The sequence below is a fragment of the Tachypleus tridentatus genome, chromosome 10, assembly GCF_004210375.1.
Source record: "Tachypleus tridentatus isolate NWPU-2018 chromosome 10, ASM421037v1, whole genome shotgun sequence".
In the NCBI taxonomy this organism is placed as follows: domain Eukaryota; kingdom Metazoa; phylum Arthropoda; class Merostomata; order Xiphosura; family Limulidae; genus Tachypleus; species Tachypleus tridentatus.
In genome coordinates this window covers 176,433,250-176,449,818 of record NC_134834.1, presented here as the reverse complement: position 1 = coordinate 176,449,818, position 16,569 = coordinate 176,433,250, and the positions used below count along the sequence as shown (strand labels likewise).

The window sequence follows — 16,569 nt, the reverse complement described above, 5'->3', positions numbered from 1 at the left end:
GTGACTGGAGGTGGTCTGTTTTGTCATCAGCAGTAGTTTTTCTATGGCCACTAGACTGGTTACGAACTGCTGATCTAGGAGGATGCACAGGCCCTTTGATTCAGTGGCTCTGTGGACATTGTTCCCCTCCACAAGATGTTTTAGGGTTGTCACAATGGCAGAGAGGGTTCTTTTCACAGCCAAACAAGCAGCATGTTGGCAGGCCCATCTTGTGTCTGACAGTCGCTTCAACTCTATGTGCTGGTTCACGTTTTCAAGCTCCTTCTGTACCTTCAGAAATTCTTCATGCACAACTGATGTAGAGAAGAATTTGTACAGCTTCTGAATTGTCACAAAGAACTCTGCTGCAGCCTGGATGTTGTACACACAATCAACTAGCACAAGTTGAGCCTGTGTGCATAGCAGTGGACATACACAGCCTGAGACACCTCTCTCCTGAACCTCTCCTGTACGCCACAGATGTGTCCTGACATGACTGCAGCTCTGTCATAGCACTGGCCAATGCAGGCATTATTGTCAATACCACATTTAGCCAGAGTCTCCATGATTTTCTTGAGCAATGAATCTGCATCCAGACCCTCAGCAGCTGTGAAGCCCAGGAACTTCTCATGAAGGCTCTGTTGGTGGAGGTACCTTACCACAATGGACAGTTGTTCTTGTTTGCTCACATCCTTTGTTTCATCCACCATTAGAGCAAAATGCTCAGTTTCCATGACCTCTTTGCTGGTATCCTTCCTTATCATTCCAGTTATGATGTCAAGCAGTTCGTTTTGGATATCATGGTGCGTGTACTTAGCATTGCCAGGACCACTCAGCTTCTTCTTCACGATTTCATCATACCTGGAAATCATGTCAAGAAGGTATCTGACTGACTACCTTCCTTGTGATCTCTCTGGGCTTCATTCTGGCAGGCTGTGTAGAGCAGTGCATCTATCACGGCTCTTATGTAATGTCGGTTTTCCTCCACAGATTTAGCATGGCTTGTATCGAGAGCATGTTGGATCTTTGCACCCTTTGTTTTTTGGAATTTAAACTCTGCCCAAGCTTGCATGGCAAACTTGTGTCCTATAGAGTTATCACGGGACTTCAGTGATGTGGTCGCCTTCTACCAGTTCCAAAAGCCTTCATGAGTGAAGGACTTCTCAGTTTTACTGAAGTGCGTGTGACTGAAAAGACGACATGCGAAGCAGAATGCAGCATCTTGGGTCACAGAGTACTCCAACCACGTGAACTGATTACGCCAATTCTTGTTGAATGACTTTGACTGACCACTGTATTCTGTGGCCGGGTATCTCTTCAAGTCTGGACAAGTACGACCACTATCTGGAAGCTGGCTCAGGTCCTTGGGTCCTGGTGGTAGTTTTTCACCCTGGGTGTGTGTGGTGCCCTCTTGCAGTTGGGGTCCCGCACTGGTCGTGTCCGCATTTTCACCATCACGATCACCAATGTCCACCTCACTTGCACCACATGTGTTTGTAGGACCATCTACTCGTTGCCTATTCTTGGGTAGCAGGTATTGTTGAATAATCAATCCTATGTGTAATATGATCGGTTTATGTTTTGGTAGGTGATGTCTGACTATTGTCTTGTGTGTTGGTGTCCTTGTTTGAAAACGAGTCGCTGATTTTGATTTCCTTTTATTAATCCAAACTGAGTGTGTGTTCCAGTGTGAGGCTGAATGCTAGACAGAGCTAGAGCTGCATAAACAAACATAACTCCCTTTTATACGGAGCGTGCAAATGTAAAGTGACCCCCGAGACGGCTGACTGCTAGTACCACTTCTTACTTTCAAGTTATGTTAGTTTATATGAAACGAATGGGAATTTATCTCGTTATATTGGCATTAGGGCTTACAAAGGATATTCATTTTGAACATCAAAATCTAAAGAGAAAAATATAACATACATACTCTTGGTTTATTTCATGAATAAGAAACAAATAACAACTAAACATAGTTCAACATTACAAACAACTGCTCTGCGGCATTGAAATCACCAAATTATATTAATAGCACACGAAAATCCAGAACATATCCGTGAAATACTGTTAGAGAAAGTGTTTATCTTTAACCATATAGTACAAGTACTTAATTAGAGGGTAGTGATAATGTAATATTACAGGGCTAATTCGGGATCACAAACACAGCTTCGATAGGGCATGTTGTAAAACTGTGGGCAGCTAATGGGAGTGAGCGGGGGTGGCGTGCGTCTGGCATCTGGATCTTGATTGGGCCGAGCCGATCGTTAGCTGTACGCAGAGTGTACATAATGGTCAGTAGCTCGGTGATCATATGCTTAAGGCGTTCGAGGCGGGAATCGTGTGCTCGAACAAAGCAAACCCGTGGCCTGGATATTGAATGGTCACAGTAGCACCAAAACAAAATGTCTAAATTGCAACTGACCTTCACAGAAAGGGTGGTTTCTTCATAAGTTTACATTATTCATACAGGCCAAACTGTGACTGTGATATTGTTCTTATTATCATAAGTGTGAGAAGCACCTGTTACAATAATGTAACTACTACATTACATTAAATTTGGCAATTCTAAATAGCCCAATGACAATTTCAAAATTCATTCTGGAATTGTTTATAAATATCATTTGGTCAGTTAACATGTAAGGTTATTATCTAATTATAAGTATAACATTAATTGGACTGTAAGTCACAATTTTAAATGTGTGTCACAAACATCAGTACAATTTTGGATGGCTGATACACAATGCAAAATGATCTCACAGAGGACACAACACTGGCTAAATGCTTCAAAGTTTTGACCTATACACAATACACTTATACATGCATGCTATGTTTTACTTTTCAACAAAAGATAAATAAAATGAATGGGTAAATACCTGTGAAACCTTTGGTTTATCAAGTAAAATTCCTAATGATCTGTTGTAACTTGAAATCAACGTGGTTGTCTAATCTTCGTCAAAGCTCAAGATAGAATGGCATTACACAGGGAGCGGCAATACAGCACATGAGTTTCAGTGCATTCAGTACGTTGCTATGGAACGCATGACACATACTTCCGTCTTAATGAAGACGTTGAGTTCTACAGATATATGTCTCTACAGATCTGATGTTAATTGTTAAGCAACGGCGACGATCGTGTTTTCCATATTTTATAAATATATGTAGGTAACAATACTGGGGGGCTGAGGGGGCTTGGCTCATTTTTAAGGGGGCTCAAAACTCCAAGCATCCTCTTGGCTCCGCCACTGCTGTAGTACTTGCAACTGCTTCTCTGTTTTCTTATGGATTAGTCCCCCGCTAGTACAGCGGTAAGTCTACGGATTTATAACACTAAATTCAGGGTTTCTATTCCCCTCGGTGGACTCAGCAGATAGTCCGATGTGGCTTTGCTATGAGAAAAACAAACAAACCCCTTATGGATTATGTCAAAAATTCCTTTTTTAATTAAGAATAATTTCATCAGAAGTCGCCATTTCGTTTAGAATTTTCTAATTTACGACCAACTTTTAATTTCCACAAGTCATTTCGTTTATATGTATAAGTATTCATGTATGTCTCTATAAAATGTTTGTACATGAAGTTAACATAATTCTTGTCGAAACGTAGTATATTTATAATACGATTTTCTTTGTTACTCCAGGCAAACTATCTCAAAACTTTCATTTAGTGCGTACGGTTTTCTTGCGCATGTTTAGTAGTGCAGTCCTGTTTCAGGGTGTTTTCAAACGATATTTGAAGATTCTTATAAAATGTGATGTGAGTTGAGGTAAGAGACTAACATGAGATATATTTTGTGTTGCAGGTTAAAATTTACGTGTCTCAGATATCACGTTTTTTTGCAACTACGGTATGTAAGTATATATTTGTATTAGGTACATGTTTTGTTGAATTTATTTTCATATTTCTTGAAATATCGAACGAAATTGTAGGTGCAATGAGCTGTCACACAAATCTCCTAAAGTAACCTAATAACTATTATATTATAAGTTATAGTAATACATTAATAATAATACTGTAGGGGGTTTACACATTTTTTTAAAAACAAAATAAAACTGGAAAAAATACTAACTAAATGAAAGACCGTCTCCTAGAACAGAGATTTTTTTTCCCACAAATATTAAATAGCACTTGACTATAAATATTTTAACCTTTAATAGGCATTCTGACTAATGGGTTATCAAGTTCAAATCGGATTACGCCAAAAGTTTGAACATCGCGAGTGTGTTTGTTGTTATTTCTTAGAAAATAAAAATAAAGTCTTAAGTTGCTTCTACTAGTGAAATGGTATTATATCTTAACAATAACAGCTAGTTACGTGTTATTGTTTTTCAAATTTACTATTGCTTAGGTCTTTGTAAGTGTTACATAATCATCTATTTTGCCACATAATGCATACTTTTAAATATTTAATTCTTGCATGTTAAAACAGCTGAACTTTTATTAAAATTTTCATAGTATACAATTTTAATGAATTGGATACATACTTGTAGCTTTAAGTTTGCAGCATTAAAATTAAAAGACAATCATGGCCTAGTATGTTTTATATTCATTATTATAAGTTTAATTAGGAAATGTTATGTAGTGTAAATCTTTATATTCTATGTTTTGACCAAGACATGTTTCAAGTACAGGGAATGCAATTGACATTTCTCATATAAATAAATTAAGAAAATTTTATTGGACTTCAGATGAGGACTATAACAGTGACACATCTAAAAATCTGTTTGACAATTTGTTTTAAAAATACATGTATATATATTTGAGAATTTGTTTTAGAGAGAGTAAAGCATCATTAAACAGGATTTATTATGCTATCGTTTTCAATATATATATGTTACAAATATCAATAGTCAGTCTGATAACAAAATAGGGCAATCAAATATTCTTGAGCTATTACCTACTATACAGTTCTGAATAATATTAAGAACTTGAATATAATAGTACAGGGTGGACAAATGTTTTTGTTTTTGAATGTTTTGAATGCAAGATTAGTTCAAATGGAATATTTGTGTTGTCAAACTATAAAGCTTGTAGTTTCATACAAATTAGCAACTCAAATAACTGATATTGTCAAGGTAGAATATAAAATAATAACCTTGTGCCTTTTCCATTTGCTGAGATATTGTTCATGTGCTGAATCAAACATTTTTGGAAATGCTTCTTTATATGTACACGTTCTTCTGTCTATCACATGTGAATAACCAATTGAAAGCTCAAAATGTCCTTCCATTGGGTTTCTCAGCCATTTTAAAGTGTCACATCATCATTTCCTTTTTTGAAACAAAACAGCGAGTAGGTAGGTTGAATCTTCAGTTTACTCAAAATTATATATTTTTTAGTCTCAAATACAGCTTAGTCACTAAGCATGTTTAATTATAGTGGAATTCCATGGCATCAATATAGATATTTATACTTTTTTTGGTTATTTACAATGCACATATAAAACCTGTATTATTTTGTTTCACATCCTCCATTTACAAAACTTTCAAAGGCTGAGTAACTTGTGACAAGAAACAAATGAGTACAATCATTGTTGTAATTGAAAGACATAATTGTTTTTTATGTTTTAAAAAAAAAGAAAACTTTTTGTAAATAGTAGTAATCTATGTGTATATATAATGTGCATATGGTCAAAATTTTAAAGAAATTTTGAAATTTAGAAAATCTAATACTTAATTCAAATCTTTATATTTTGTATACAAAAGCCTTGTAATATTCCCCTCAGTGTGGATTCCTGTACATGGTGAGAGGACCTCCCAGAGAAGGTTTTGTTCTTTCAGTTCACCTCCTCTGGGATCTAAACGTCAAACCATGTGTTTTCTGTGAGTGGCAACCTGTGAAGGGGAGGAGAGGATCCTGGTGGTTGAGGGTTCCAACCATAACACGCCACTTTGGCCTTTAATTTCTGTAGATTGGCGGCCTTGGGGTAGCCCCCCTTGGGTCAGTTGGCTGGTCCACTCTGGCTAGGGTCAACCAAGTACCAGTGTTGGATGTTCTCAGCACATGTTGTGGACATTGTATCTGATGCTGGTGTTTGGGTATAGTGCTCACAAAACCTTGGCATTGCTACAGTGTTCATGTTTGGTATTGTAGTGCATCCCCTTGTAGGGCTCCATAGTGGGTGGGCTCAGTGAGCACCAAAATATTCCTTTTTTTTATTATGGATTCTCCAAATAAAAACTTAAATAAAATAGTGAAAAAACAGTCCATAGGTAAATGACCACATCTTGAAGATTCTGAGCAGCAGTCTTCAACATCTGTAACACTTGTTGTACCTCATTTTTTTATACTACATTCTCTTTCAGACAAACCTTCAGGGCAAATGTCTCCCTTTTTCATTTAAAAGAGACTACAAGGACTTTACTCTCCAAAGTGAGTAAAGATGCTGACTAATGTTTTCGTTCTCACATTTATGTCACTATGTCCACCTGCCACCATCAGGGCAGGTTATCTTAATTGCAGAGTATGGCCATATATTCCAAACCCTCTCCGATGTTTCCAGTGTCAACAGTTTCGCCACTCAAAGATTTCATGACGTGGTTCCTAGACATGTGCTCGTTCTGATGGCAAAGACCATGATGTCTACAAATGTGAAACAGACACTCATTGCATCAATTGCAATGTCTCTCACCCATCCTACTTTCGTTCTTGCCCTAAATTGTTGGAAGAAAAAGAAGTGCAGCATTTGAAAAGGACTCATAACATTACTTATCCTGAGGCTCGACAATTGCTGCCCACCATTTCATCTCAGACGTATGCTGCTGCACTTCATTCCACAACTACAGTGGGAGTGCAGACAGATCTCTCTGTGCCTCCAAGAGAATCATTCTAAAACAAAATGAAAAGTCTTTTGACCTCCATGGTTAAAAAAGTTGATGAATCAACTTCAACACCAGTCTCTGTCCCTTGCATACATTCCAACAAACCCCAAGATCCACATCCTTTGTTTCCAGTTACAAGCATTTCTTCAGATACTTCTTCTTCTCCCACTCCAAGATTCAAAACAATCATTCGTTCACATCCTCAGTCACTGGAATCCCCTTCCAATAGCAAAGAACTATCCAATCGACCCAGGGCAGGATCCATGGAGGTCGACAGACCTCCCTTGAATAAGGACAGTAAAGAAAAAAGACATGGTCATAAACATAAGGGATCTCCACCAAATTCGTCTACACATTAAATAAAAATGGCCAACCTGATATAATGTAACTGTCGAGGTTTACGTTCTAATCTGGATCACATCAAGACACTGATTGCTTCCTACCATCCTGTTTGTCTTTCCTTATAGGAAACATTTCTGAAACCTGCCGATACAGTCACCTTTTGAAAGTTTTCTTTATACAGAAATGACAGGCTGTGAAATGGATGAGTGCTTTGAGGGGTAGCACTGTTGGTTGATCAGCTTTTGCCCACCCTGTCTTTGCCACTTGACACACCCTTGGAGGCCTTAGCCATCCGTGTTTACTTGAGTCATACCATCACTGTTTGTTCTCTACCCGTCGCCTGGAGAGACATATGATCAATCAGACCTTGATGCTCTCATTGAACAGTTGTCTTCTCCCTGGGGGACTTTAATGGACATCATTCTCTCTGGGGAAGTGCTGATATTAATAGGAGAGGTTGCTCTTTAGAGCGTGTGCTCTGTGATCACAACCTTTCTCTTTTCAGTACTGGTTCTTCAACTTATTTCCATGCACCTAATCAGTTCTTTACTGCTATTGATCTCTCAATTTGATCCCCTTCATTATTTTCCCATTTTTCATGGAGAATTGACAATAATCCACGAGGCAATGATCATTTTCCTGTAATCTTGAGAGAGACTGGCCGTGGTCAATGCCACCTAACCCGCGTGCCCTCATGGAAGCTGGATCAGACAAACTCGCCCTCTTTCATTGCTCTCACAGAACTTGATCCTGCCATTCTCTGTAAGCCATCAATAGATGACTGTGTGGCAGCAGTAACTGACTGTATTATACAAGCAGCTGTTCAATGTATTTCTGAAACCTTGACATGTTTTCCGCAATATCCTCATCCATGGTGGAATCCTGCCTGCCACATGGCATGGAAAGCCTAAAGACAGGCCTGGGATACTTTTTGTAAATATCCCACACTCTTGAACCGCATCACTTTCCAGCAGGCTTGTGCACATGCTTGGTGGATACGAGGTCAAAGCCAGAAAGAATCTTGGATTAAGTTCTCAACCAGCATATCTGCTACCACCAGTTCCAAAGTCATATGTGACAAGATTTGAAAGGTCAGTGGGCAATATTATTCTTTCCCCCTCTCAATCTTGCTCTCTGATGGCCAAGAAGTAGCTAATACCCAGAGCCTCTCCAATACTCTAGGTGTAAGCTTTTGCCTGGTATCTAGCACTTCTGCTCCTTCTTCCACCTTCTTTGCCATCAAGACTCGGGCAGAGCAATCACCTGTTTCCTTTCAAGCTGATTGTCTCTATGACTGTAATCGTCCCTTTACACTGGTGGAACTCAAACTGGCCCTTCATTGGTCTGGCAGTACATCGGTTGGACCTGATGATATATGCTATAACATGCTGTACCATCTATCTCCTGCTTTTCTTGCTATTCTGATTGTTTTTAACTGGATTTGGTAGGAGATTGTTTTTCCTGATGCCTGGCTATTGCTCTACCTTTCTCTAAGCCTAGGAAGGATCCCAAGATTCCTTCAAACTACTGTCCAGTTGCTTTGACGAGCTGTCTCTGTAAGACCTTAGAGAGGATGGTTAATGCCCTTGTTTGGGTCCTTGAATGAAACAACCTCCTCTCGCTCATCCAGTGTGGGTTCCGACAAGAGTGTTCCACCATGGACCACTTGATTCGAATTGAAACATCAATCAGAGAAGCCTTTCTCAAATAACAACATCTTGTATCAATATTTGTTGACATTGAGAAGGCTTATGGTACAACATGTAGGTATGGCAATTTGCGAGACCTCCATATATGTGGGTTACGTGGCCATTTGCCCATTTTTATTAAACATTTTTTAATGGACAGGAGACTTTAGGTTTGTGTGGGTTTGACACTTTCCTGTTTTTTTCTACAGGAACTTGGAGTCTCTCATTAATGCCATCACTGAACAACTCCCTCTTACTGTTGCAAACGGGCTCTTTGTCAACAACTTTCACATCTCATGTCAGCCGTCGAACATGAGGTTATTGAGCGGCAGTAACAGACTGCCCCCAGTCATTTACTAAAGTGGACCACAGCAAACAGCTTTAACTTCTCTCTCTTTAAAACTGTTTGCATGCACTTTTGCTGCCAATAGGGTATTCACCCTGATCCCAAACTCTGTATGGGTGAAGTTATGCTGTCTGTGGTCCCTGTAACAAAGTTCTTGTGGCTTATCTTTGACCGTAAACGGACCTTTATATCATGCATCAATCAGCTATGGGTCAAATGTACAAGAGCAATGAACGTTCTCTGTGTCCTCTCTTCCACCACATTGGGAGCGGATCGACTTTCTATGCTAGATATTGTGCTCTTATTTGATCAAAACTTGACTATGGATCATTGGTCTATGGTTCTGCCAGACCATTGGCCTTAAAGATGCTGGACCCTATTCACCATCAAGGACTTTGGCTCTGCACTGGGGCTTTCTGCACTTCCCCAGTTCAGACCTTGAACATTTAGTCTTGTGAACCTTCTTTTCAACTCTGTTGTTTGCAACTGTCTCTACTATATGCTTTGAAATTTCGTTCCTTACCAAAGCATCCTACCTGGGGTTGTGTTTTTCTTCCTCAGTGAGCCATACTTTTTCAGAACACACAATCTGCCATTAATTCTTTTGCCCTTTTTATTCAGGTGCAGTTTGATGAACTGGGTCTGTCCTTGGATAACATTGCTGTATCCACTGGTCACCCCATCCCACCATGGCTTCTTACAGTATCCAAGTGTTACCTATCTTTAAGTTATCTGAGAAAAGTAGACACTTCCAATTGGAAATACTGTCTGCTATTTGCTGAATATCTTTCAAACCATTCTTCCATTCCTATTTATACAGATAGTTTAAAATCAGGTGACTGTGTGGGGTCTGCCTAGGTTTGTTGTGATTTGGTGGTTGCAGGCAGAATTCCTTGTACAGCTTCTGTGTTCACTGTTGAACTGTACACCATTTCTCTTGCCTTGGATCTCATAGAAGCTAAGGTGTACTCAAACTGCACTATTTATACTGACTCTCTTAGTTCTCCACTGGCCCTGGAATTGCTTCACGTTGGTTCACACCCTATTCTCGCCGATATTCAAAACTGACTGTCCCATTTTTCTTTAACATCTCCTTCTATCCAGTTTTTCTGGATACCTGGCTACATTGGTATTCAAGGGAATGAGCTCACCGACATCACAGCTCAGTCTATCTGCTCTGGCACTATCACTGCTGTGCCTGTCCCATACATGGACTATGGTTCTGCATTCAAGGCTCAGCTCCATGCCAGCTGGCAATGGACTTGGGGTGACAATGCAAAAAACAAGCTTTTCCACATAAAACCCTATATTGGACTTTGGCCATCTTGCTTCCGTAAGGATCGGAAAGGGGAAGTTGTTCTGACTAGACTACGCATTTGTCATAGTTTTTTTAACTCATTGTTTTCTTTCATCTGGAACTGATGCACCAGTGTGTAGTTTGTGTAACACTCAGATCACAATAAGCCACATTTTACTTTCTTGCCGTCATTATGACTCTCAACAATGGCACCATTTTAAACATGTTCTGTCCCAAGGTTTGTCCATGATGTTAGACAGTGTTATTGGTGATGGTGACACTATCCATCTTGGTAATGTTTTTAGTTTTTTAAAGACATTTAAGTTTTTTAATTTATACACTACACCTTTTTAATGTGGCTCCCTTTTAAAAATCACAGTTCTTCTAGTTCGATTTGAAGTTAGAAACTGGCTGTAACATTAAATAACTCAAAACCAGGATTGGAAAGGCCAACTTCAAGTGATTAACACTGATGTTTGAACTATCCATTTGAACTACCTGTTAGTCATACTGGCAAGTTATTATTATTATTATTTTGCTACACGTCTTTTAAAACCTTTTTATTACTTACCTTTTTGAAAATTTCCATTACGGCAAAGAATTCGCGGAACCAGGACTGGAAAGGACAACTTCAGGCAACTGACAGTAGTTTCTGTATTTATCTGTTAGTCTTCCTGGCATGATATGATAAATACAGTTACCTTACAGAAAGTCCTTTACAACTTGAATGACTGTAGTTTTTCTCTTAATGCTGTGGACTAGATGTAAACAGGTTTTATGCTATTGATGTTTTTAAACTTTGTTTTTCCTTAATTTCCTTTTATGAATTTTACTAAATTTACTTTTAACTTTTTTAGTGGATGTTTTTTGCAGATAGCCGAGCTGCTTTGTGCCATAAAACACTAAATCAATCAATCAACCAGCCAACCTTGTAATACTCACCAGTAACTTGCAAAACTCTGCAAACATATGAGCACATTATCAAAAGTCATAGTATAATTACTCTCATGGATACTTTCGTGGTTATGAGCTGGGTGATTTCTGTTTGTTTGTTTTGTTTTGGAATTTCGCACAAAGCTACTCAAGGGCTATCTGTGCTAGCCATCCCTAATTTTGCAGTGTAAGACTAGAGGGAAGGCAGCTAGTCATCACCACCCACTGCCAACTCTTGGGCTACTCTTTTACCAACAAATAGTGGATTGGTTGTAACATTATAATGCCCCCACGGCTGGGAGGGCGAGCACGTTTGACGCGACGCGGGCCCGAATCCGTGACCCTCGGATTACGAGTCGCATGTCTGACACACTAGGCCATGCCAGGCCCGGGGTGATTTCTATCCCACCTGTAATGGAAGGGTTAATTGAAGTTTTGGATGTAACTCGGAATAGAGGAAACATTTGCTACATCAATAATATAATCTTAGTTCCATGTAAAACCTTTTCCATTTTGGTTCTCTGGCACATAAAGATAATTTTATTATTGTTTAGTTATTAACTTTATTTGTTGGTTGTCGTTTACATTACCACCTTCTAATTGGTCCTAAGGAGGGATCTCTTCCTCAGTTCTAACTATGACCAACTATTTTTATCTGTATTCTAGACCTTGACAGATATATACTTTGTATTCATTAATACAAGATTCTTCTAAAATATCAAGACAGATGAACAACTTGTAACAGTTTTAATGAAGTAAAACTTTTCATTAGGCATAAAACTTGTCATACTTTTTTACAGCTTAGAAATATGTTGTTTCTGATTTTTGTCCATGTATGTATATTGCAAGCATCAACAAATCTTGGGAACCAGGTTGCCATGGTGATTAAATTTTGTCTTGGCACCTAATATTTTTTCCTGTTTTATTCATGTACATGGACGTGCTAAATAGTACATGAATCTATAACAGTTCTAAATTGTAGGATCTTCAAAACTGTTTTTGCACTGAATCCAAAATTGAATTTTGTTTCTAGGATTTTAGTGGTGGACTCAGCTCTTTGTTCTTTCATGAATGAAGTGCTGCAGTTGCACGACATGTTACTAATTTTGTGCTTCTATTTTCTTCTTTCTCTCAATTCAACCAATCAGTGCATGTGTTGAGACTCAGACATAACCCAGGACAGTTAGTTCAGGCAACACTTATTGTGAAGTTAAGTGTGCTGAAGACTTTTGCTTATCATTGTACAGTGCTTTATGATAAATATATTGGATCAGAAACAACCTATTTGGCCTGTTGATATTGTAGTTATTATTTTATTTTAGTTTCATTAATTGCAAGAATTCACCTAAATTACAGTTTAGTCTACTATTTTAATTATTGCGTATATGTTGAATTTTAGTATGTTATATAACAAAGTTTGATAATGAACTCTTTACGTTTTTTAGTGTAAAACTGCATGTCTTGTAGCATCACCACACAACCAACTCAAAGTATATTCCATAACTTTTCCATATCGGTCTAGACCCAAAAATATTTGTAGAAGCTGAATATACTATAAACCTGGGTAACACGGATAAAATCATGGAAATATTGAAGATGAAAGTTGAACTCTTATCTGATGAGGAACAGAATGCTTTATTGGATGTCAGGTTTCTGAAAAATGAAGGAGAGGGAATAAAAACATCACCTTCTAGTAAGTACACAGTTTTTATAATGGAGATCATTCTTGTTATTATAGTGACTGTTGCTTTTTTTAATTATTACAACTTTTAGATCATTGACTGGAAATGTTTTGTTTGCTGCAGAACAAAGCCATAAGATGTCCAGCAGTACCATAAGAATGCTTAATGCTTAACAGTGTAGCAAACTGACATTCATTGACACATCCCACAAACTTGATGAAAACAAATTTATTTAGCTGCTGTGATGAAAAAAATATCTTCTAATTATAGAAAAATGCTTTAGTTTCAGATCCTTAGCTTCTCCAGTATCAAAATCACCTTGTAAATTTAGCAAATGATTACACTCTGTGTAAATATGGTTGAAGTCCGTGTCAGTTATTGTTTATGTAATGTTAATAAATCTAAATTCAAACTATTGTTTACATCAGTTCCTTATGTCAAATAAAGAATTATGTTTATCAAACCTTAATTTTAACATAGTGCTTGATATATTGTAACTCAAATAGTTAATCCTCACTACATGGATTTCTTTTTTTCTTTTTTTTTAACTTAGAAATTTAACTCTTGAAATAAATAACACATGCTCTACACGAGTGTTTCTTGTTCAGGATAGTAAGTTATGAAATAAGCAAGAACATGCATTTTAGAAAATAATAGAAATATGTTATTCAGTACATATAGTGTTATTTTCTTTAAAACATAATATGTTTAGAAAATGTGGATAAAATGGTATGAAAATATCTTAAGTTCATTACATAATGAAAGCAGACAGGATTATTTATGTGTCTGCCACAAAATGTCCATTGTACAGATTCTACTTAAGTTAAATTTGCACATGATATAATCCAGTTAACAGATTAAGGGATAGTATTATGACAACTATCTTTGTAAATGTTATGTATCTTGTCACGTGCACTTGGATTGCGTTTAATCAAGTGTGTCATGTAGAAATAATGTCGGGGTGTAAAAGAGTGTTATTTGATAACAGTAAAAAAAACAACAAGGTATTTAATATGTATTGTATTGTAGATTTTTAGTCTTGAGATATGCTTGGTATTGAACAACATTTATAATCTCCAAGACATCACATACACTAATTGTACTGGGTGATCCATTATATATGTATGTTAGCATCCATTACCTACAGTTGGCTGGACTGATTACCATAATTTTTTGTGTGACAACTGGACAATGTGTGTGCTATCTTTTAGGCTTTTTTCATAAGAAGGGAAATGAGAAAGGCATTTGAAATAGGGGCCTGTTTCCCTTTTTTCTTTTTATAAATGTTTAGCTTTCAATTAAAGACACAAGTACTTAATCAGTTAAAAAAGATCAATCACTACCTTCCATAAAGCAGGGTTTGTGAGTGGTATCTAATGGGGTCATTAGGGATTTAATAACAAAAGAAAGAAGGAAAGGAAAAATTATATAACATTTTTTTTAATCCAAGTTTTACTTTCTTAATGGGTACTTTCAGCTGATCATAATAAACTTATGTTTTCATACATTGAATATAGTTTACAATCTCTAACCATCCATAGACAATTCACAAGTTATTTATTTTGTTTATAATAGTAACGTTATGATTTGATAAAATAAAAACTTTGAATCTTCAAGAAAAAATACAACTTTGATTTCAGGTCTTCAATTTGCACTACATTAAAATTGCCTATGATTTCACAAATGAATTAACCTATAAAAACATGAATATCAAAAAACATTGAAAGTTGCACTCTCAGATGTTTAAATTTTTCTTATTTTATAGTTTCTTATAATGTCAAATATCCTTGTTTTAGAGTTTTTACTAATGGCTTTATTTAGTCAAGATTTGAAAAATATTACTTCATTGCTGGTGTGACTAAGTGTTCCTTTGATTCAAGTATTATGGGCAATAAATGTATGCAGTTTTCATGATGAGATAAAGTTCATCATTTGTGTCATGTATGTCCTTGGTTAGAACTAAATTTGTTTATTAGATGTCACACAAGTTTGTGAAGTTTTTGTGTCTATAGACTAATCATTCTTAACATCATTATCCAGATATTCAGTACAATTTGATTTGTTGCACAGTGTTTTGAAAGAACTGTTTGAACAGTTCCATTGAATATTGATAAATATTTTACTTTTGTGTTCATTTTGTGGTATGTCATTGTAATTGTTTTTCCCTAAGTTTACCTTACTCAAATATTAAATATTATTATAATATTATGTTAAATATTATAAGAAAGGTAATAACCAAATGAGTTATAATTACTTTATGTATTTTACAATAATAACAATAGTAATGATTTTTCAAAAAGTTAGTTATTGATGGATGATCATGCAAATTTATGATTGATCATTTCATAAATTAATGCACTGATCCATTATTCGTTACTAGTAAACATTCTCTAATTATTTTGAACTTTAAACAAAGAATAACAGTGAAATTTTAATTATAATTGGTTAGGTTCTCGTACAAAATTTATTTAAGCCTTAACTAGTTTCGAAGAAATATATTTCCAGATGACTGTAAAACTAGTGTTAGCTATTTAACAGCAGATAGTGAATATTTTTATTTTGTTTACACTATATCTTGTTACATACACAAGTATGTGTAATTTGCATCTCTTGAAACAGGAAGTACTAATTTCTTGGAAGGAAATTCTATTTTGGGGTTTGGTAAAGTGAAGATGGAGGAAGAAGAGAACTGTGAAGTAAGAGAAATGGTTGAGATACTTTGAAGTTTGAAATTTTTACTACATCTGTTGACATATAAATTGTTATATAGTTTTGAGGTAATATTTAGATGGTATTGTTATAATGTTGTTTAAGTGAAATCTAATCACTGCAGACAATGTTTGTGCTGATGACTTAAAGTTGTAGACAGAAAAATGAGAGTAATAAAATCAGTTATATTCTTCATATTATATCACTAGCATTGGCAGTCCATGATGTTAAAATGATAAATATTGCTTGGAGATTTTATTCATTTTATAATGTATTTGGTTTCATAGCAGTGACTTGTATCTGTTACATTTTATTTGTTGTTTTTGTGAGGGAGCATAAAAAATAATGATAAACATGCAGATAATTTTATCTGATGAAGAATATGGGTTGAACCTATTAACTTCCATTTCATAATTAGCTTTATAGTAAATATAGCTGAAAATGTGTCAGTGTGAACTGTTATTCTTTTCAGTACCAGCAACCAGTAAATGAGAACTGGGTTAACTTGTTAATTTGTTATTTTATCTAATGGTATTTTAAATATAGTAGTTTTGTGCAACTAATCCCAAAAGCCAGCATTATCTGAAGTTCATATGCTCATTTTTCTCTTAGTGGAAAGTAGGCTTTCATATGAATTACCAGCCTGGCCAGTGTACATAAAAATACAGAATTTTTCCAGTATTACTTGAACTCACATAATACTTAGTTGAGAAAGTTTTGAAAACATGTTAAATATACAGGAGAGATTTGTCTGCGTTAAACAAAAATGCTAAAT

At 36.3% G+C, this 16,569-nt stretch overlaps 2 protein-coding genes across 5 annotated transcripts in view; one reads left to right on the top strand and one right to left on the bottom strand.

Annotated features, from left to right (window-relative positions):
- Positions 1-374: 374 nt before the first annotated feature.
- On the bottom strand, positions 375-11,059 carry LOC143228571 (52 kDa repressor of the inhibitor of the protein kinase-like). The gene is made up of 3 exons (XM_076459809.1): positions 11,042-11,059; positions 1,140-1,501; positions 375-864 (listed from the first exon to the last, which is right to left on the bottom strand). Exons 1-3 carry the CDS (start codon positions 11,057-11,059, stop codon positions 375-377), a joined length of 870 nt encoding a protein of 289 aa, XP_076315924.1.
- LOC143230985 (uncharacterized) overlaps positions 3,630-16,569 on the top strand; it is a 28,902-nt gene continuing 15,962 nt past the window's right edge. Inside the window, exons 1-3 of one of the 4 annotated variants that reach the window (XM_076465378.1) lie at positions 3,630-3,742; positions 12,849-13,096; positions 15,705-15,781. In XM_076465378.1, the coding sequence (XP_076321493.1) occupies positions 12,985-13,096; positions 15,705-15,781 (189 nt within the window). In that variant the 5' untranslated portion in view covers positions 3,630-3,742; positions 12,849-12,984. Of the gene's footprint in view, positions 3,828-4,151; positions 4,331-12,848; positions 13,097-15,704; positions 15,782-16,569 lie in introns of those variants that run through there. The other 3 variants (XM_076465374.1, XM_076465375.1, XM_076465376.1) reach the window with 3 other exon arrangements.

Bases quoted from the DNA above. Each gene is read 5' to 3' on its own strand.
- LOC143228571 (XM_076459809.1), bottom strand. The intron at 865-1,139 runs GTCCTTCACTCA...GTAGTCAGTCAG, and splicing joins CACTTCAGTAAAACTGAGAA to ATACCTTCTTGACATGATTT.